The sequence below is a fragment of the Ornithodoros turicata genome, chromosome 2 (assembly GCF_037126465.1).
Source record: "Ornithodoros turicata isolate Travis chromosome 2, ASM3712646v1, whole genome shotgun sequence".
NCBI classification, from domain to species: domain Eukaryota; kingdom Metazoa; phylum Arthropoda; class Arachnida; order Ixodida; family Argasidae; genus Ornithodoros; species Ornithodoros turicata.
Genome location: NC_088202.1, coordinates 138961246 through 138982106, shown reverse-complemented (window position 1 = coordinate 138982106; position 20861 = coordinate 138961246). Strand labels below are relative to the sequence as shown.

Here is a 20861-nt window from a genome sequence, read left to right as displayed (position 1 = left end):
CCAATCTGAGAAATCCCTAATCACGCAAGACATCACAACCAGTATCACATTTTCACTGCACGACACTGATCTCTACCAGAATCCTCTACCCTATGCGAAAGGAGGGAGTGCGCCTCTCACCTTCTCTGTGAGGTTCATGTCATCTCTGTGATCTTTCCAACAAGATGGATGGTATTGGATAACACACTTTGAATGGCAATGTAGCTGCTGGAATCCCTTGAAATCAGGGTCACTGTAGTAGATGTTTCGGTGCATGGGGCAGTCCTCACCACGGCATATGGCATCCGGTTTTGGAGGTGCTCTGCACACTCCTTTCAGTTCTTCTAAGGACTTCTACGAGAGACAAAAGAAGTACTAGCTGTACAGTCAAACTCCTTTACAACGAAACTCAGGGGACAGCAAAAAAAATTCGCAGTAAAGGTATTTTCGTTAAAAACGATGTCTATTATTGGACCTATATGCTCCAGCGGGACCGCAAAAAAAATTTGCTGTAGTGGTATTTTCGTTAAAAAGGTGTTTGCTATAAAGGAGTTTGACTGTATAACAGTGCACCGATTTCTGAAATCAAATATCATCTCTTGCTTCAGAGAAAGCACAAAGCTGCACAAAGGCATCTAAGCACCTTCCCATACAACGTGTGTTACCAGCATCACACACTGCACCAGCGTAATACAGTAGAGTATCGATGATACGAATTCTTTTACCGGTCCCGGACGGAATGCCTGTTCTTCCCATAAAATGAGGGGTGGTACGAACGCGTTTTCTTGCCTTTGCGGATGATACGAACGAGCTCGGTCGCATCCTCGGCACGTTCGTATCAACGTTGCCACATGCCACTCCTTCTCTCAAAAAGTGAGGGATATCCTCACCACAAATTTCCTACATCATGTTGTACAATGCAAGCAATGACTCTCCAAATGGTGGAGGAGATACGATCAAAGGGATTGCATGGCACGGAACCTCATCGATGATTTTACATTTTTATCCCCCTCGCACCAATAAACCACGATAAATCCACGAAGCTGTGTGACATCGCACTGGCTTAGAAAAACGACCAGAACGCGTGGGGGGAACATACCAGGAAAACTTCTGGCAACATTACGCATCAGCATTCTTTTTTTTTTTATTGAGTGTTAGCGCCGAAAAGCAACTGTGGTTATAAGCGGCGTACAGACGTGGACAGATGGAGAAAGGACAGCAGGAAGGAGTGGGGGAACAGGGGTGTTAGTATGCGTCCTGGGCAGACTTCAGGGGGAACTCTGCCGACATTCGTCTGGAAATCCTTCGGAAAACCAAGGGGAAATCCTCAGACAACACAGCCGGTGACAGGATTCGAACCCGTGTCACCACCACCCAGTCTCTGCGCGGAAAGCGACCGTCCTAACCACTGTGCCGCGGGAGCTGGTGAGTCGTAATTTTCATAAGCTTGCGGAAACGCGAGGTGAGAGTTTAAAAAATAACGTCAAGAGATCTATGCAGTTCAGGACTAAGTAAGAATACTACAGTGAAACCCGCGTATAACGATACTGACGGTAATCGCGAATTTCATCGTTATACGGGATACATCGTTAAACGAGGGATGACGTAAATAGCGCGTCACTCCGCGTGCAGCAAAAGAAAAAGAAACAGATGCTAAAAAAAAAAAATCGCGAAGCTGTGTGACATCGCACTGGCTTGGAAAAGCAGCGACTAGAACTCGTGGAGAGAATCAGGAAACATATCTTCTTGGACAGACAACTTCTGGCAACACTACACGTCACCATTCCGCAAGTTGGCTTCACCTAACGCATGCGTGCTTTAGGTGAAGCTCGCTTTAGAACACTGTCGCGCAACTCGCGGGTGGTAAGCATGTGCTAGGCCTTTTGAATCATCTCGCGAATTTGAGCCACATTGGCCAAATACGGAGACACAAAAGCGTTACCACCTACCTCTTTCACTGACAGTATTGGAAAATGAACAGTCGCTGTCTATTTTCTTGCCTCAATTTTTATTTTGGTTTAATTCTTTTGATGCGAATTTCGGATTATACGAATTTTTTCCGCTACCCCGTGATATTCGTATAATCGAGATTCTACTGTATCTTATTGCAGCGAGGTTACGCGCACGGGACAGCGCCCAACATCGTTATACGAGTACTCGGAACCGCGGTCTATCGCTGTACGCGGGTCGTTTCCCCATAGAAACAATGTATATTTTGAGGGTAAAATCATGAACAATCGTTATACGCGATATCGCTATCCGCGGGTTTTACTGTAGTTAGAAGAATCCGCTCGATATACAGCAGAGCCCATTTACTACGAGCTTCAACACGTTTAAGTGTACCTCAGATATGACGATAAAATTGCAGGTTCCCATCAGCTTGTTCATTGATGAACATGCGAGGATGACTTCGATGCAACGATCATCATGAAGGGGCTCTAGTTATATGTAGGGCCTGACTTTTTCGGGTTTTATTCTTGGCCAAATTCGGGGGGTAAATATCGGGTGATATTTTTCATTTGAAAATTCGGGTGTATTCGGGTTAAATCCCGTTACCGCATATTCTGTCGTCAGGAATTCGGGCGATTTTTTTTGTTTAATAAAAATTTGTCTTAACATGGAACTAATGTTTAGCAATGTTATCAAACTTCATTTTAATGCATGCTTACGAGTGTGCCACGCGACCCGGATGTTTTCGGGTAGATTCGGGTTAAACCCAAATTTTACAGATTTCGTTCGGGGGGTAAATATCGGGCGGATACGGGTTTAACCCTAAAAAGTCAGGCCCTAGTTATATGGTGTTGGATGAGCTTTCATGGAATGCGACACAAAGCTGGTTCAATATTTTCTTGAGTTCAACATATGAGCATTATCAGTGGCGTTCTATCTGTACCGTTCTATTAGGTTGATGTGATCCCGACCAGTGATATCATTAAGTTATCGATATAACGATATCGATAAAGTTCATATACGGGGCCGTCTCAGAGAAATCCCCCCGACGAACAATTTAAGAACAGCACCACCTACTGGGAAACTTTCTTTTTTGTAAGCATCTCCGACGTATCGCCCATTAGCCATGTAGCGCAAAATTGATATGCACGCGCAGAGCAATACGATGGATAAGGCCCTCCGTTTTCCGCTGCGGCAAAGTCAAAATTCCGCGGCACTGACTCTTAAATTCCACGATTTTCCGCGGCGAGCAGTCAACCAGCTGCATGAAATGGAAGGCACTTTATTTTCTTGGATCATGTGGGAACAAAAAATGTTATAAAATTACAGATTCAAAGCACTGTTGTGGCTCAGCATTGCATACATGATATATCTTGTGTTCCCATCTGATGCGGTCTGTTGCCTGAAATCGTTTTATACCTGCTGAAAGATCTTTCAGCATCTAGAGAGTTCATAGGAACTTCATAGGAAGGAGTTTACAATACATGCCCTGGGGAAGTTACATTTTTAGTACACCCCTTTTCGTTCTTGGACTGTAGCCATTATTTAAAAGTCTTATCTTCTTGAAGGCAACCTCCCAGATATCGAATCAAAATCCGCCACTGCTACTGCTAAACTGCATACGGGAAGGACGCCGTCCCTTCCTCAGGTGAAGTATACACAATAAATCCTAATGTAATCTAATTGGGCTAATGTAATCCTAAGCTAAACTACAATCTGTCTGTTTTGTCCTGCAGCATAAACCATTTCGTAAAGCAGGCTTCAATTTCGTAGGGGCGGCTTCACCTCATGCAGGGAAGCTTTAGGTGAAGCCCACATTCGGGACGTGTCGTTCGTATTCGGCAAATAGTCAAATTATCCAGAAACGTGAATATTGGGTATTTCAATTCACGAACGCAATCGGACACTTCGAGTAATTGATATTCGATTCGAATTTGAGAACTCTAATATCCACACACCCTTAAAAGTAAAGGATTCCGTGAAACTCTGTGCCAAACGAAGGATTCCGCGATTAATTCCGAATTCTGCGAAATTTCGCGGAGTCACGGAATCGCAGAAAACAAAGGGCCTTAACGATGGGCTTCATAGCCTATCTTGAACGAACAGTGTCGAGGTCATTTTCGGAAATTGGCAGACGAAGATAAGGGAGTTCTTCGGCAAATATTTTCCTTCACCATGAGCCCAAGTTCGCTTAGTTCAAACACCCTCTTAATTTGAAATCCTTTCGACGTCGAAATGACTTCGAATTAACGACATTCTACTGTATTGCAACAGCATATCTAGAGCCTGAAGTTTTAGGGTTTTACCCGATTCTTCCCCGAATTTGCGTCCCGAATTGAAGGTTGCCTCTTTAGGGTGAAACCCGATTTTTACCAGGCAAATTGCCCTCTCTGGGATGTCTGCACGAATGCACCGACTTACTTGTTTGGCAGAAAAATGCAGTTACATCACCGTTTGTACCAAACCGCTACAGTTAGTTTGAATAACTGAGCCAGATTTCTCGCCGATTTTAGCGTAACGGAAGTTTTTTTTCACCCGAATTCGCACGAATTTAGTGCACACGTTTATTTACCCGATTTTTACCCCCTGAATTTAGACAAAAAAATATTTCCCGAAAACTTCAGGCTCTAAGCATATCGCACTTGTTGCAACAGTAGTGAATGTTGAAAAAAAAAAAAAAAATTCACTTACTTTTAGGCTGGCTTTATCTCTCATGGCAACCTTCTGTTTGGTTCCTGGCCATGTTATGGCCTCATTGAAGAAAATGCCCTTATCTATAATATCGAGGCCTTTGGTGATATATGGCAGTGCTTCAGCGTACCTGTAATTGTGCGAATATGTTCACGTAGCATTTCAATAACTACCAACCAGTTCGCAACTTATTACTAGGGCCTGACTTTTTAGGGTTAAACCCGTATCCGCCCGATATTTACCCCCCGAACGAAATCTGTAAAATTCGGGTTTAACCCGAATCTACCCGAAAACATCCGGGTCGCGTGGCACACTCATAAGCGTCCATTAAAATAAAGTTTGATAACATTGCTAAACATTAGTTCCATGTTAAGACAAATTTTGATTAAACAAAAAAAAATCAGCCGAATACACCCGAATTCCTGACGACAGAATATGCCGTAACAGGTTTTAACCCGAATACACCCGAATTTTCAAATGAAAAATATCACCCGATATTTACCCCCCGAATTTGGCCAAAAATAAAACCCGAAAAAGTCAGGCCCTACTTATTACTGGGGAGGGAGAACTCCCGAGGGGTTCGGGAGGGACTGGGTTACTAGAGAGGAGGGGAGTAAAACTTGAAATACAGTAAAACCCGCGGATAGCGATATCGCGTATAACGATATCCCTCGTAAAACGATGGTTCATGATTTTACCGTCAAAATACACATTGGTTCTATGGGGAAACGACACGCGTATAGCGATGGAGACCGCGGTTCCGAGTATTCGTATAACGATGTTGGACGCTGTCCCGTGCGCGTAACCACGCGGCGATTTTCGCCGCGATAAGATACAGTAGAGTCTTGATGCTACGAATCTCACGGGGTAGCGGAAAAAGTTCGTATCATCCGAAATTCACATCAACAGAATTAAACCAAAATAAAAATTGAGGGAAGAAAATAGACAGCGACGGTCCGTTTTCCAATACTGTCAGTGAAAGAGGTAGGTGGTAACACTTTTATGTCTCCGCCAATGCTGCTCAAATTCGCGAGATGATTCAAAAGGCCTAGCACGTGCTTTCCATACGCAAGCCGCGCGACAGTATTCTAAAGCGAGCTTCTCCTAAAGCACGCAGGCGTTAGGTGAAGCCGACTTGCGGAATGGTGACGTGATGGTGTTGTTAGAAGTTGTCCTGCTATGTTGTCTGGTTCCCTCCACGAGTTCTGTTAGCTGTTTTCCCAAGCCACTGCGACGTCACACAGCTTCGCGTTATTTTTTTCCCGTTTTTTTAGCATCTGTTTCATATTCTTTGGCTACACGCGGGGTGGCGCGCGACTTTTCGAGGATGCACTATTTACATCAGCCCTCGTTTAACGATGTACCCCGTAAAACGATGGAATTCGCGATTACCGTCAATATCGTTATACACGGGTTTCACTGTACACACAAAAAGCTAAAAACTCTCAAACAGAGTTTGTATCAACATAATGTAACACAAATAAAGAGTCTGAAAGAGCCAACCTGTTCATTTTGATGTGAGCTTCAGCTAAACCATGGTACGCAAGAGGAAAGACAACTTTTTTATGGTTATCGGTTGCATCTGAAAACACTCTGATGGCTTCTTTAAGGTCCTGCAAATGTAGAGGTATACAAATTTCAGGAGTGAACACAACATAAGCTGTGATCGTAAGCTTGATCAAAGGCATACCTCTAAAGAGCCCATTTGAAGACAAGTATATCCTGCTGCGTACTTTAGGAATACCAAATCGAATTCTGGAAGGTCAGTCTGAAGAAGAAATAATATAACAGTGATACTTCTTGCATATACACATTTAATAGACGAGCCATATCTTTTCTTGAGGTCAAAGGTTATTGGACAGTTTTATTCGTACGTTTGAGGGTGAAAAAAATTCAAAAAAGAAAATTAGAATTAAAAATTATAAAACTCCTTTAAGACAAACACTTGTTTAACGAAGAAACCCCCTAGAACAAACTTTCTTTTGTCTGTTTAGACCCCCATAGGATTGATGTAACTTTAAAACTTTATTCCCTCTTCGCGGGCTCCTTGACAGTGTTTCTCTTTTTTTTTTTCCCCCCCTTTTTCGACGTAACTTTAAAACATTTACAACAAACTCCTCTACGACGAATGTACCGCAATAGCAAAGCGATTTTCGGATCTGTTCCACAAATTTCAGCCGAGGAACAGCGAACGATACGCCGCGCCCCTTCCTCCCGCCCTTTTTCTCCCCGACGGGGCACCCCACTGTATTGTGCCTCGTGTCACCGCGGAAAGAATTAAAAGGTCAACGTCACTAACCCCATTGCAAACGGCAACTCGTAAATCCACATTTTTGACCACTGACTTGCATAACGTGATGTCGTGCAGCATGCCAGGAGAGAAAATTTGTACATTGTCAAAGCAATTAAGGGTGGACAGGAAAAAATGTGACATTGGGTAATGCGCACATGTAGTGTACCGCACACAATTGTATTCCTACGGATTTCCAATCTGCAACCTCCGAGCTCCGCTGTGATCCATCTACAGCGGAGTTTCGACGTTTCCCTAACGACAAAGGACGTCTGTGGCACCGACCCACTGATGAGCCGTCAACACACAGGGCTCAATGTCTTTGTCATTCAGCTGTTTGTCAATATCGTATCTATCAATATCTCTGCCCGTAACCGACCGCGATGATCTCCTTTTCCATGACACCCTCCGTTGCTACAACAACTTTGTCCACGTCGTCAAGAAAATCATTTAGGCCGATTTTGCCATGTGTGCCGCCACGAGAACGAATCGTTTCCCGCGGGCTCGCAACGGCGCTTTGCCTCTCGTTCTCTTCGCTGTTGCCTTCGTCCCGTACTTGACTGCAACACCGGAGAGTTCAAAACCAGCGTGAAATACGAAGAGGGAAAACCTCAGAAGAAAAGTTCCAAAATTTCCAATAACTCTGGCTTCCTTTTGTTGGCACAGGTTCCTCCTGATCCTAACCGCGAGTGCCTTCCTTAGCCACGGGAACAGGATGCTGTTTGCGCCCTTTGTTTTTGTGACCCTGAAGTCGGCCTTGTGGTCCTAAACCTCCATCTAGTTCTGTCGCTGCGTAAGAGGCTGCGGTGAAGAAGTATTTCGTTATAGTGAGGGTTAAAATGCATTGGTCTCTGTGGCCCTATCCTGGGAAATGCGAATGATTTTGTTGTATCGCGAATTCCGTTATATCGCGTTTCGTTGTAACGAGGCTTGGCAGTATATCAGTCAGCGACATCACATAGCAGGGGCCCAAACGAGGCTTACCAAACCCTACCAAAACCACACTCACATTACTGTAGAATAAAACTGTAGAATAACAATATGTTAGTATTTTACCTTTGATGACAAAACACGCTTATAACCTTGAAGTGCAGACTTATACAATCCGTCGACCAAGTCTTCCGAAGCTTTCTGTATAATTTCCCGACACTGAGCAGCCTTTACAGAGGAGGATATTTAATGAGCACGTTCACATCAAGGAAGGTCAGAGGTGTGGCTAGCTGCACAACACTCACCTCCATAACGCTATCTTCCACCTTCGTAATAGGTTCTGGGATAACAACTATGTCTTTTTCCTCGGGATCGGAGTCAGATTCAGATAAAAGGTCTGGCACAGGAATGGACTGTTAAAAAGAAATAGAATGATCTTGAAAGATAATCATGACAATTGGCATAAGCATTCGTTCTGCGGTCTGGAACCTAAATGCTTCCGTAGCTACAAATGAGAGCTATGTTGCACGCTCCAGGCACCTGCGTCGCCTGTGTTGCACTGCACATAACGACAGAGAAGCTCGCCCTAAAGTTCAGGTAACAGATTGGCAGGTGGAGACTGAACAGTACCGATCCGCACCGATAACCGCAAGTTTTTGTGCATCGTGCACTATCGTCTTTGCGCACGTGCAAAACATAAGCTTCGCACATAGTGCAGAATCATCGCACTATCCCTGACGTACGCAAAGGCAGTAGCATACCACGCACTAAGACTCAATCCGTTTGGCAGCGGTCCGCGGATCTGGCGAGGAGGAAACGTCTTGTTTTTTTGGGTTTTTTTTTTTTTTCACGTTTCAATGGGCTTTCATTCGGTATTTTTGGCATCAGCACCTCTCCCCCCCCTGAGTTATTTGAATTTGTCAAGCCAGATTAAATATCACCTGATCAACCTTCAATAATTTTCTTGGTACAACTTTTGCAAACATGATGATTCTGTGTGTTTAGTCGTGCAAAATTTTGCAAGATGTGTGATGCATATCAGAAGACATACTGTAAAATGCATTGTTGATTTTTCATTTTAGTTAACTAAACAAAATTTAGAAAGTTATCTGAGATTTGGACCCTGTAGATGTGCAATAGATGATTTTTGGAAATCCCAGTGCTCCTTGCGCTTACTGTCATCGGGGGAAGGGAGAACTTTCCTACCTTCCCGCTTGGTTTTCGCTGACCTCAACACCTCATGGACAATGGCCCGAGAGAGGCGAAATCGAAACAGCTTGGAGACCTTTCTCCTTGATAAGCAAATTCCCATAGTTCAAACCAGGGCTAAGCTCTCTGGGATTTTCTGAAATCGTCTACTGGAAACAAGATGCGTTGCCTCCAAAAACAGATTTTATACTCAGTTCACATACCGGAACAGCTTTAGGTTTGTTCTTTGTGGGAGTGCTGTGACTACTGGAAAAAAAGGGAATTGAGTGCATTAAAAATAAAAAACAAATAAAAACATAATTAAGCTTCAATATAAGCACAGACTGCACAAAAATATTATTATCAACCTGGTGCTGAAAACTTGCTGATATTCCGATATTCCCAAAAAGCACCTTGATAGGCTTACAGGCAAGCCTATCGTTGAGTTTATCAAGCAGCTAGCTTGCATCTACACCATCCTATCTACCAAAAAGCGCCTCTGTAATGATAACTGGGGCTTTACGCCGCGAGACGACGTTGATCACGAGCCATGCCAGCGCAGTCGGAAATGTGGATTAATTTTGCCCACCTTAGGGTTCTTTACCGTGCGCCAAAATCTGAGACACACACATGTACACCCCATTTAAAGGGGTTGAGAAACCACGTGCAACCATCTAAAATGCACGCAGACAGGAAGAAATCCTCGGACGGGTGAGGAAGTATGAAGGGAACTGCCTCGGGACGAGCGCCGTCGATGTTTCGAACATGCCGCTCTCGTTCTGGGCACCGTCCTCATCATTAGCATGGAATTTGACGGGTTAGGTAGGTATGACGTGTTAAAGGTTCACGTGAATTGTGGGTCAACAGCCGTGGGGGGTGGGGAGAAAGGGTCCGTGTGTGGAGGGGATTATGTGAAATCCGCTGTCGCTTATGGTTAGGGCCTGACTTTTTAGGGTTAAACCCGTATCCGCCCGATATTTACCCCCCGAACGAAATCTGTAAAATTCGGGATTAACCCGAATCTACCCGAAAACATCCGGGTCGCGTGGCACACTCATAAGCGTGCATTAAAATAAAGTTTGATAACATTGCTAAACATTAGTTCCATGTTAAGACAATTTTTTATTAAACAAAAAAAAATCACCCGAATTCCTGACGACAGAATATGCCGTAACGGGATTTAACCCGAATACGTACACCCGAATTTTCAAATGAAAAATATCACCCGATATTTACCCCCCGAATTTGGCCAAAAATAAAACCCGAAAAAGTCAGGCCCTACTTATGGTCCGCCACTGGTTGTGCTCAACCAGAAATCTCCTGCAAAAGAGCTTGGCACCAGGGTTGCGGAGTTGGAATGATTCCGGAATGATTCCAGATGTATCAGAGCCCGGAATGGAATTGGAATGGAATGGCAGAAACTGTCCTAGGAATGGAATGGGAATGGAAGTAGGCAGTTTTTTGCAGGAATGGAATTGGAATTGGAATGGTCTGCGCGCCCCGGTGGCTGAGGGCTAGCCAGTACGGTTACCGGTCCACTATGGAATTAACGGAATGGAATGGGACTGCCAAGCCCATTCCAGGAGTGGGAATTGGTCATACCTTTCCATTCCGAGGAATTGAAAGGAATGGAATTGTATCACAAATCTCCATTCCTCGGAATGGAATTGGAATGGAATGGGTGATCCCATTCCGCAACCCGTCTTGGCACGCATGAGGAATACGTGCATGTATTTCTTCTGTTTGGAGAGCACCATCGGAGGAGACGAAACTACCGTACAAGACTGGAAGACAATAAGAACGTCTTATCAAGAAACAGGGACACAATGTTTATTCGCTCGGAGCAGAGCCCGAGCTGAGCGGAAGTGCGTCACCGAACCGGAAATCGATCGGTCGGGTGTAAAGCGAGGAGAAAATTAAATTCCATACGCGACCGAGCGACAACGGCTTTGCGTTTGCGCAGTATCTATTGCTGTGTCGTCTGCTTCCGTTGGTGTTCGTCGTAGGGCACCGTTTATGCCTTAGTGGCTTGAAGGTTTCGATTCTGTCAGTTTTTCTGATTTTGTGTTCCTTCTTTTTTCTTTTTGTACATCATTTCATGTTTCATTCCATGTTGCACGTAGTGTGTGGAAGACGACGACGACCGATTTGCTTGCCGTTCACGCGGGGCCACTCGCGCGTTCGTCCATCACGACGCTGGCTGCAAACTCTGCATCAAAGCCTGTGTTACATAAAGTTTCTCGACATCTGTCAGAGAGTTTTGCATTTTCAAGCACTAATTCCACAACTGGTTCGTGTGGTACGGCGGTCTAGATTGTCTGGATGAAAGCCATCTCAAAATTTCAAAATAGCCGCCATCTTCTAGCTCAGGAATTGTGGGAAGGATCTGCGAGCTCGCCCTCCAAGCTCCGAGCGAAGCGAGCTGCCTCGGAGGTGACTCTGAGCGAATATCCAAACACAAAGCGGGCGGATCTGAGCCAATTCTCATACGCTCTCGAGCCAGATCCGTGACGACATATCCGCTCCAAGCGCCTCCGGGCGATTAAACATAAACGCCCAATGAAACACGCGATCTGCAGCGACCTGGAGCCATGGATGGCATTGTTGCTAAACACGTCTTACGGGCCGTCTGATTCGTCGGGAATACGTTTGCGGATCTCCTAAAAGAAAATGGGAGAAGAAAAGCCCAAGGCCCCAATTTTCAGGGAGGTTTGGAGGGCACGTCCGTACAATCGGGGGACTGAATGAAATTCTGGATAATCCGGAAGAGTTGGCAGGTATGCGACTGTGCTTCTGGTCCGATTTACTCTATGCAGCAGGAATTTATTCGGACCAACGTAACAGTCTAACTGGCGGTCCGACCGGCACCTCTTAACTGGGACCTTCGGGAAGCACTTGCTTGAATACTCCTTGCCTCCTCTCTCAAGACCACTACCTCCAAGTTCCTGCTGCTTTTATGGCTTCTTAGGACGTAGATTTCAGGGCCAGGAAATTCAAAACACCACATATTCCAAAATTGGTAAGTGCAAGATTAGACTAACCTGTTTTCTATCTTGCCGTTTTTGGACTTTCCATCTGAAGCACAATACAAACAAAATGTAAACAGCATTTCCCTTTGAACACAAATCAATTCCGATGAAACACTACAACATTTACTGGGAGAGAATGGTTCTGGGAGTTCCAATTAATACGGAAAAATTCAAAAACAAATAAAACCATTCAGATTTATCAAAAGAAAGAAAGAAAGAAAAAAAAAGAGAGAGGGGGGCACTTTTGGGTGTTCCAGTAACAGGGAGCTCAGCAAGAACAGCCATAGTCTGTTTCAAGATTGCAGGTTGTAGGTTACCAGCCCTTTTGACCAGAGATGCAAAGCCCCGGAAAAAGACCTGGAAATTTTGTTTTTTCCTTGTCTCCGGAAAAATAGCCCAAAATTTACAGGCGATAAAATACAAAAATGTAAATTTTCGTGCCTTTGATGCGTTCCAACCCGCCAACAGTGCCTTAGGTCCCTCTAATCCGCCAACAACCACCAACTTAGTGCTCCGTCTGACCGCTCCAGGCGATCGCCATCGCGTTCACATAATGTCGGAGTTCTGGTCGGAGTGGACGGGTTGTTCTAATTACCTATCGCTGAGTAGACAGCAGTCTCATGGGATGCTCTGCTCTGCATTTATGCCTAGAGGATGAACACTACTAAAGCTTCTAGCACACTGTACGTCGTGGTTTGGCCGGCAATCTTTCGACTCAGCAGTAACCACATTTGTTTCCATTATTTCAAATTTTTCGGAAACCCCCCCGAAAGAAACAGTTTTCTTTTCTAGCGATTCAAAATTTCCGGAAATTTTGCATCTCTACTTTTGACAAGGGCGGTTCTCCCAAACTAAATCAATTGTTTAGCAGTTTTTTCACATAACAATGCACAAGCAACCGTGTAATCCACGTCACTCCATTCATGCCCAGCCGCACCTCCACAGCAAGTAATTAGATCCAGTGGCATAGCCTCTGGGGTGGGGGGCTCTGAGCCCCCCCCCCCCCCCCCCCACACCCATTACACTACTGGTCAAATCATTAAATAGTGTACTCTATTTAGCGATGCAATTTGACAAGAATGCATTTTGGGGCTATTCCAGCCCTTTCCCAAGTCTACTTAAAAATGTCCAGCGCCTAGGGTCTTCCTCTCCCTTTTTCAGCGAATCATGCTTCCCCTACCCCTCAGAGTGGACAGAGGAACACACAGATGACATGCAGATTGTAGTGTTGAAAGGACAGCTAGTTGTTCCAGCACGGACACTAACGTGGGATGCAATCGAAAGCTAATTCTGTTAAGGAATGTTCCAATTTTGCATCATCTAGTGACGACTGTGACGGTGATGTATGCAAGTTCTGTCACATAAAAATCAGTTTCTTTTTTGTTTTTTTTGTTCAAGGTAGCTTCTCATGCCGTTTTCAAGTGTATGTAGTTTCACATCTGTCCCTTTCCCCTCCGAATTTTGGAGATGAACTCTGTCGTAAAAGTAAATGACAAAATCCTAATTCTTGGAAATAATGAACCCGGGAAAACAGCCTGTGAACATAGCAAAAAAATAAACTGAAGACACGGCCCCCTAATTACCAGTAGGTTTCATTTTTTTGGTCCTATATTCCTAAAAAATGGGAGAGTCAAAATGGGGCTTTATTATTTTTTTTCCAAGCTCATAACAGGGGAGCGACACAAGCTTAAGGTTCTTTTTAGCAATGGAGAGGATTAACAATAAAGAACATCCAACTGGTTTCGAGACATAAAACAGAGTACTACTACTACAAACCGACGTCATCACAGAATGGACAGCCACAGATCAAGTGGTTTCAAAAGCCCACATGTATCTTGTTTATTTATTTCTAGTATTTGTGAGAATTTTTTTTAGGGGTGAGCGAATATTAGAGTTCTTCGAATCGAATATCGAACGTTCGAACTATTCAATTCGCGAATCGAATATCCAATATTCGATGTTTCGAATATTCGACTACTCCATGAATATTTTGTACGTATGCCTTTTATTTCATTTCCATTGGAAACTAGGATCAGGTACAAATGGGAGAAACCCTGAGAATATGAACGTCGCATCCCGAAAGTGGGCTTCACCTGATGCCTTCACGCATGAGGTGAAGCCTGCTTTACAAAATTGCCCTTGCTGCAGGATTAGCACAGGCAGGACGGTGCTTAGTTTAAGGTAACGTTATCCCAAGTTATTTTTTGTAGACATCGTCTTTGGAAAGGGCGGCACCCCTTCCACATGCAGTTTAGCGGTGCCGACGGGGGTCTGATTTGATGTCTGTGAGGTTGCCCTTCACAAGCTAAAACTTTTGGATAATGACTGCAACCCACGAGCAAGAAAGGTGTCTTAACCCTTTGTTGCCCAAGGCTACTTATTGTGGATGTTTTCTAAATTCGTTTTTCGGAGAGACAATCAGCACAGGAACCCCAAAATCCTAGCAGCCACAACCGTGGATGTCTAAGCTTTCTTCCTCCCGCGTGGGATGTCGCTACTTGCCCGCGCGCCAAGCCGGCCGGGAGTTTTAAACATGGCTTCCACGGCTGCGCGCCAAAACCGGTAAGCGTTTCATATTTTGCATTATTACTTGCGTTTGGCTGTAATCTGTAACTTCTGAATGCAATGCCCTTTTTTTAGAATGATCCAAGATACCTAGTGTAAAATATCACCTTTGTGCGACCAAATCTTGTGGGGTATTGCACGAGTTGTGTTCCGCATACACGTTTGTGGCACCCAGGTATTGCACGTTCGCCGCCTTCACAGCGGGGGCCAAGGTCGCCGCGCTTGACAGCCTGTTTTATGTTTTCACGACGTGAAATCATTCGCTAAAATAGTAGGTTTTGCATTTGCACCTCTGCAAACCTCTGCAAAAAATGTGCCGTTTATTTGTGCATGGATGAAGGCGAACTGAACTGCTTCGAAAAATTTCATCGCGCATAGTTTTATCGCACTGTAAGCGGGCCGCTCCGTTCCTGGTTGCAACATATGTGGCACCAATAAAAAACACATTTCTGGCAATTTTACACCAAACTTTTTTTTCGTTCCTTGTTTCTGTGGGCCTGATGCCTAGAAAAATATATGCAACGCGTCGAAAGTGTCGTCCCACTTCCCATGGGCAACAAAGGGTTTAAAGATGTCCCTTATGTTTAAAATTTCAGCAGTGCAATGTGCTCGGGCAAGAGCAAAGAAACTAAGGGCTGTTCATGGCAAAGCTGAGGCAGGATGCCAATTAGTTTGTTTCACAAATGGCCCCCAAGATGCCACTGACCGAGAAAAAAGTGTTGAAACGAAGATAACCACTCCAGTAAGTGTAGGCTCACCCGAAAAGCAGCAAGCACCCTCACGTAAAATTGAAGAGTACGGGCTTCTAGCAGAAAAATTGCATGTCTCTCTTGTGACAGTTAATGCCAGAAAAATTACACTAAAGCAATGGGCTCCAAAATAGAAACTTTCAGTGCGAGTCACAGTCACATATTACAAATTTTGCACGGATATTCTATATTCCATTTGGTATTCAGAATTTTTTTCCCTCCCATTCGATTCGATATTCGATTAGACTTCAAATATTCGGATACACACACCCCTAATATTTTTACACGCAGGGTTGTTAATACAGTCAAACTCCTTTACAAACGAAACTCGGGGGACAGCAAAAAAAATTCGCAGTAAAGGTATTTTCGTTAAAAAGGATGTCCATTATTGGACCTATAGGGCTCCAGCGGGACCGCAAAAAAATTTGCTGCAGTGGTATTTTCGTTAAAAAGGTGTTCGCTATAAAGGAGTTTGACTGTATTTGGAGCATCCTCACTACCCTGCTTCAGTTAGGCCCAAATAACTTTCTAGTATTTGAACTTGAGAAGTCACGTAAATTTACGGTGACTAACAACGTCAGCAATCCCTTTGCAAGCGAACGTTACGTTGACAGGACTAAAGTTCCAAGGGGTTTGTGCCCTCAAAACAAAGAAACCTATGTATAGGGCCTGACTTTTTAGGGTTAAACCTGTATCCGCCCGATATTTACCCCCCGAACAAAATCTGTCAAATTCAGGTTTAACCCGAATCTACCCGAAAACATCCGGGTCGCGTGGCACACTCATAAGCGTGCATTAAAATAAAGTTTGATAACATTGCTAAACATTAGTTCCATGTTAAGACAAATTTTTATTAAACAAAAAAAAATCGCCCTAATACACCCGAATTCCTGACGACAGAATATGCCGTAACGGGATTTAACCCGAATACACCCGAATTTTCAAATGAAAAATATCACCCGATATTTACCCCCCGAATTTGGCCAAAAATAAAACCCGAAAAAGTCAGGCCCTACCTATGTGTTGTTGCTACTTTTCCGTGTCTCATAAAGTGTTGAAAACTGAAGGAACAAATCTTACTATTTTCAGTAATTCTCTTCTGTAGGTCTTGCATTTCATGGCTAAAGTTTTGGTTCAGAATGTTGCACCGCCTTCCGTAAAAGTCTAACACTTGTAATGCTTGAGTGTGCTGTAGCTGGCCATCAAAAACTTGTACCATCTTGTAATAACCCTACATGAGGCAACACCAAATATATAAGCACAACTACTTACGTTTCCGGCAGGTTCCACTTGTTACTACCGAAAATGTAACATAGCCTCACCTTTTCAAAATTTGGACATAAAATTATCGTTCTACGTGCATCCATTTCAGCCTCCTGGTACCGTTGTAACCGAAGGGAGCATTGTGCCCTATTACTGTACAGCAGGTGGCTGTACCTTCTGCAAAACGGTAAGTTATGGAGCATTGTTTGCCACTTTTCGCGTAAACATAGTACAGCCACAGACAACCGTATTTTAAAAAGATTTATTGCTTCGGATGGTCAGAAGACCCTTTTAAAAGGAACCGAGAAAAAATGACGCTTACGTTTTTCTAATGGCGTCAGTGTACAGGTCGTATGCCTCCTTGTATTTTTTGTCCTTGAACTTCTGGTTTCCAGAGTTTTTTAGTTTGTCCTCCCCGCTCTACAAGGAAAGAGAAATGTCTAAGAACAAGTACCTACAGTAGGACCCTGCTTAGAATTACAGCAATCCTTGGTTTCTCAAAGAAGAATGTCAGCGGATGAAAAGGCTCCTCGCATTTATTTGCTTCATCTATAGAGCCTGAAGTTTTCGGGAAATATTTTTTTCTAAATTCGGTGGGTAAAAATCGGGTGAATAAACATGTGCACTAAATTACTTCCATTACGCTAAAATTGGGGAGAAATCTGGCTCAGTTATTCAAACTAACTGTAGCGGTTGGGTACAAACAGTGATGGAACTGCATTTTTCTGCCAAACAAGTAAGTTGGTGCATTCCTACAGACATCCCAGAGAGGGCAATTTGCCTGGTAAAAACCGGGTTTCACCCTAAAGAGGCAACCTTCAATTCGGGGAAGAATCGGGTAAAACCCTAAAACTTCAGGCTCTATTCATCTACTGCTGTGTTAGCTAAGAAATCTTTGGTATTTTGGCTATGTTGCTTCTCAAATAAGTTCACACATAAACACAGCTTTGGCAGCTGTGTTTGGGAACTTGTTAACACACTGCCACCAGCTTGATTGTTTTTTCACCATCCTTGCAGCGTCAAAACATGGTGCCACAGAACGAAACGCAACCAGAATAGGGACAGTGACGAAGCGGAGTGCGCGCTTTCTCATAGTGTGCTTGTGGAACAATGCCACGTGGCCAAGTAAAACCCATTTACAAATTTCCTGGTAAAAATACTTTACAAGGTTTTGTTACAGTTTTTTTTTAACAGAACTTTTTTTGAAGCTGCACACACAATTTTTTGGGGGGGAGGCGCCATTTCGGCGCCATTCCTTTTTCAGACTTTTTTATTTCCCTGAGAAAATCAGAATTTCGGAAGAGCTGAAAACTCTGATGAACAGTCTCGGAATTTTTCAAATTGAGAGCTCTGAAAGCTCGGAAAATTAGATAGAAGAATGGCAGTGTACAGAATAAAATATTATGCGCACAGCTGTTTTTGAGGAAAATATTAATGGCCTGATCTCTGAGCTTCAAGTTTTTGGGAATTTTTTTTCCTAATGCAGGGGGTAAGAATCAAGGAAATCAACATGCTCTCTAACTCCATGTGAATTCTGGTGGAAAGGTTCCCAGTATGCTCAATTTGGCGAGAAACTGGCGAACTGTACTGGTTTGGTAAAAATGATGATGTAATTCAGTACAAGCTAGTGTGCATTCCTGCAGACATTTCAGTGAGGGCAATTTGCCGGGTAAAAAATTGAGTTTCACCCTAAAGAGGCAACCTTCAGTTAGAGGCAAAATCAGGGAAGAAACAGGTTTAACCCTAAAACTTCAGGCCCTATTCATCCACTTATAGCTCAGCACTTGTCAGAGAAAAGCTCACAGAACCAGTTTGTAATGAGGCACAAAAATTCCAGGGGGAAGTGTACCTTATCATTTCTCCGCTGTTCCTCCAGTATGTTGGACAGCATACCACCTAGAGATCCACTACTCTGAGCAAGGGCTATAAGAAAAGACAGATATGCAAGGAAATCAGCAGCACTGCAGCACAGGTAAATAGTATCGGCAAAACTTCATTAGCTGAAGTCGTCCTGCCTCAGAAATGTAGTGACAGTGGTAATCAACTCCTATTAATTCTATATACCTAGAAGTGAAATAAAAAAAATTACTTTGCCTCACATTTGACTTCTAATTAATGAGGAACTTCAAATTGCCTAGCACTCGGAAGACAACGTTCAAAGGAGGCAGTCGGAATAAAATTGGGGTGCAACTTACAACGCAACAAGGTATGGAGGACAAAACGGGAGAAATGCATGCATACAGACTCAAGTCTGTCGTTGAGTGTGTCTGTGCAAATTTCTCCTGTTTTGTCCCCCGTCCCTGGGCCAGTTGCTCCTCAACTTCAGATGTTGCCATTCGATCATAATTAGGGCCTGACTTTTTAGGGTTAAACCCGTATCCGCCCGATATTTACCCCCCGAACGAAATCTGTAAAATTCGGGTTTAACCCGAATCTACCCGAAAACATCTGGGTCGCATGGCACACTCATAAGCGTGCATTCAAATAAAGTTAGATAACATTGCTAAACATTAGTTCCATGTTAAGACAAATTTTTATTAAACAAAAAAAAATCACCCGAATACACCCGAATTCCTGACGACAGAATATGCTGTAACAGGATTTAACCCGAATACACCCGAATTTTCAAATGAAAGATATCACCCGATATTTACCCCCCGAATCTGGCCAAAAATAAAACCCGAAAAAGTCAGGCCCTAATCATAATACCCTGTCCCACCCGATGATGTCCGTACCCACACTCGAAAGCGAAAGTTTGCGTTTTTACCAAGGACTCTTTACATAGTACCACGCTTAAGCAGTGATGGCCAGTAGTTAACTACATGTAGTTAAACTACTAGTTAAACTACCTGATTGTAGTTAAAAAGTAGTTATCAACTACTTGCAGAAATGTAGTGTGCAACTACTAGTTAAACTACTATTTCGAGTAGTTAACTACGGTAGTTAGGTTACTGCAGGCGCCAACTACTTCAGATTTTGCCGCAAGCTTCACGGCACGATTGTGCTTCCGACTTTTACCTTGAGAGCTACTTGTATGATGAGAACGGGGGTGCAGAGCAATTGTGCTGTGCATGTGTACCAAAGCTTCACTTTTATCGCTGCTTGTGATTCATATTTAGGTGTCTAAGAACACTATCGAATGGGATTGGTGCTGATGGACAACGTTAAGTAGTGAGAGATGTAGTTTAGACACACTGCAGTAGTTAAAGCAGTAGTTTTAAGTACCTCCCCTGAAAAGTAGTTGAACTACTAGTTAAACTACTCCATTGCAAAGTAGTTAGTAGTTATAGTTAAACTACTCTAAAAGTAGTTAGTGGCCATCACTGTTATCAAGTTCCCTGAGAGATTACGGAAACGTTCGCATGAGACGGCATTCATCCACCGTTGTAGAAACGCTGCACGTGGTGAGCTCCTCCAAGCGTTTTTTTGCCAGCGTCTTTTGTTGCCGAGAAAAGCGCGATGCCCGGCCGCTCGCGAAGCGTCTCATGCCGTTGGCGCTTAACCCTCTCATAGAACACGCTAGTAAAACAGAATGAGAGCATTGTGTCTGCAAAGAAGGGCAGCATGGCATTCCAGGGACCGAAGCCTGGTAAGCTTCCGGACATTGAAAGTGCCCTTCTTCGAATACAGGTGGGACTTAAGTAAAGCAAGTGTGGCGTCTCAATGTTTTACCCACATGTTGGATGCACCCCCTAAATAAAACACTTTTTTTTTTGTTTTTTTAAAGTGCAAGGCCTATACGAGAGTCGAGTAAATACGGTATTATGCTGCGATACCAATGCGAAGCAGAACAACTCCGAGATAATCGCTTGCGCTGCGCTCCTATTCGTGCGCTCGGTAGACGTAACCATGATGTTACTATCGCTGGGGCTTCCTTACGCTGCAGAGGCAGTGTAAATCTTTAAAACTCCGTTATTTAACATATCGGCTGTTTCCAGAAGAGAAATTTGGCCCGGTAGACTGCGAAGCGGTGCCAAGCATTACCATATCAGTACCGTACGCACGTTCCCGGATGCGACAGTCCCGTCAATAGAGAGTTTTAGTAGACCGTTCCGTAACGCACAGAACGTTAACGCAGAGTACACAGTTTGCTACCGTCAAATGGATAGCAAGAGAGTCTTAGCGGATCGTCGGGCAACACTACGAACGGTACGGTAAGAACTGTGTTGCCATCCAACGGCGATAACATGAACTAACGTTCCCAAGTTGTCTGGGCATCTGTTTCTG

The 20861-nt window shown here is 43.8% G+C and overlaps 1 protein-coding gene across 1 annotated transcript in view; it reads right to left on the bottom strand.

Annotated features, from left to right (window-relative positions):
* Positions 1–20861, bottom strand: part of LOC135385077 (uncharacterized) — an 83987-nt gene that overhangs the window by 48297 nt on the left and 14829 nt on the right. Inside the window, exons 8-19 of the mRNA XM_064614253.1 lie at positions 18484–18557; positions 16957–17054; positions 16694–16811; positions 16452–16602; positions 12070–12103; positions 9253–9295; positions 8146–8253; positions 7967–8068; positions 6311–6388; positions 6124–6233; positions 4621–4750; positions 121–333 (exon numbers count right to left, since the gene is read on the bottom strand). Of these exons, the coding sequence (XP_064470323.1) occupies positions 121–333; positions 4621–4750; positions 6124–6233; positions 6311–6388; positions 7967–8068; positions 8146–8253; positions 9253–9295; positions 12070–12103; positions 16452–16602; positions 16694–16811; positions 16957–17054; positions 18484–18557 (1259 nt within the window). The remainder of the gene's footprint in view (positions 1–120; positions 334–4620; positions 4751–6123; positions 6234–6310; positions 6389–7966; positions 8069–8145; positions 8254–9252; positions 9296–12069; positions 12104–16451; positions 16603–16693; positions 16812–16956; positions 17055–18483; positions 18558–20861) is intronic.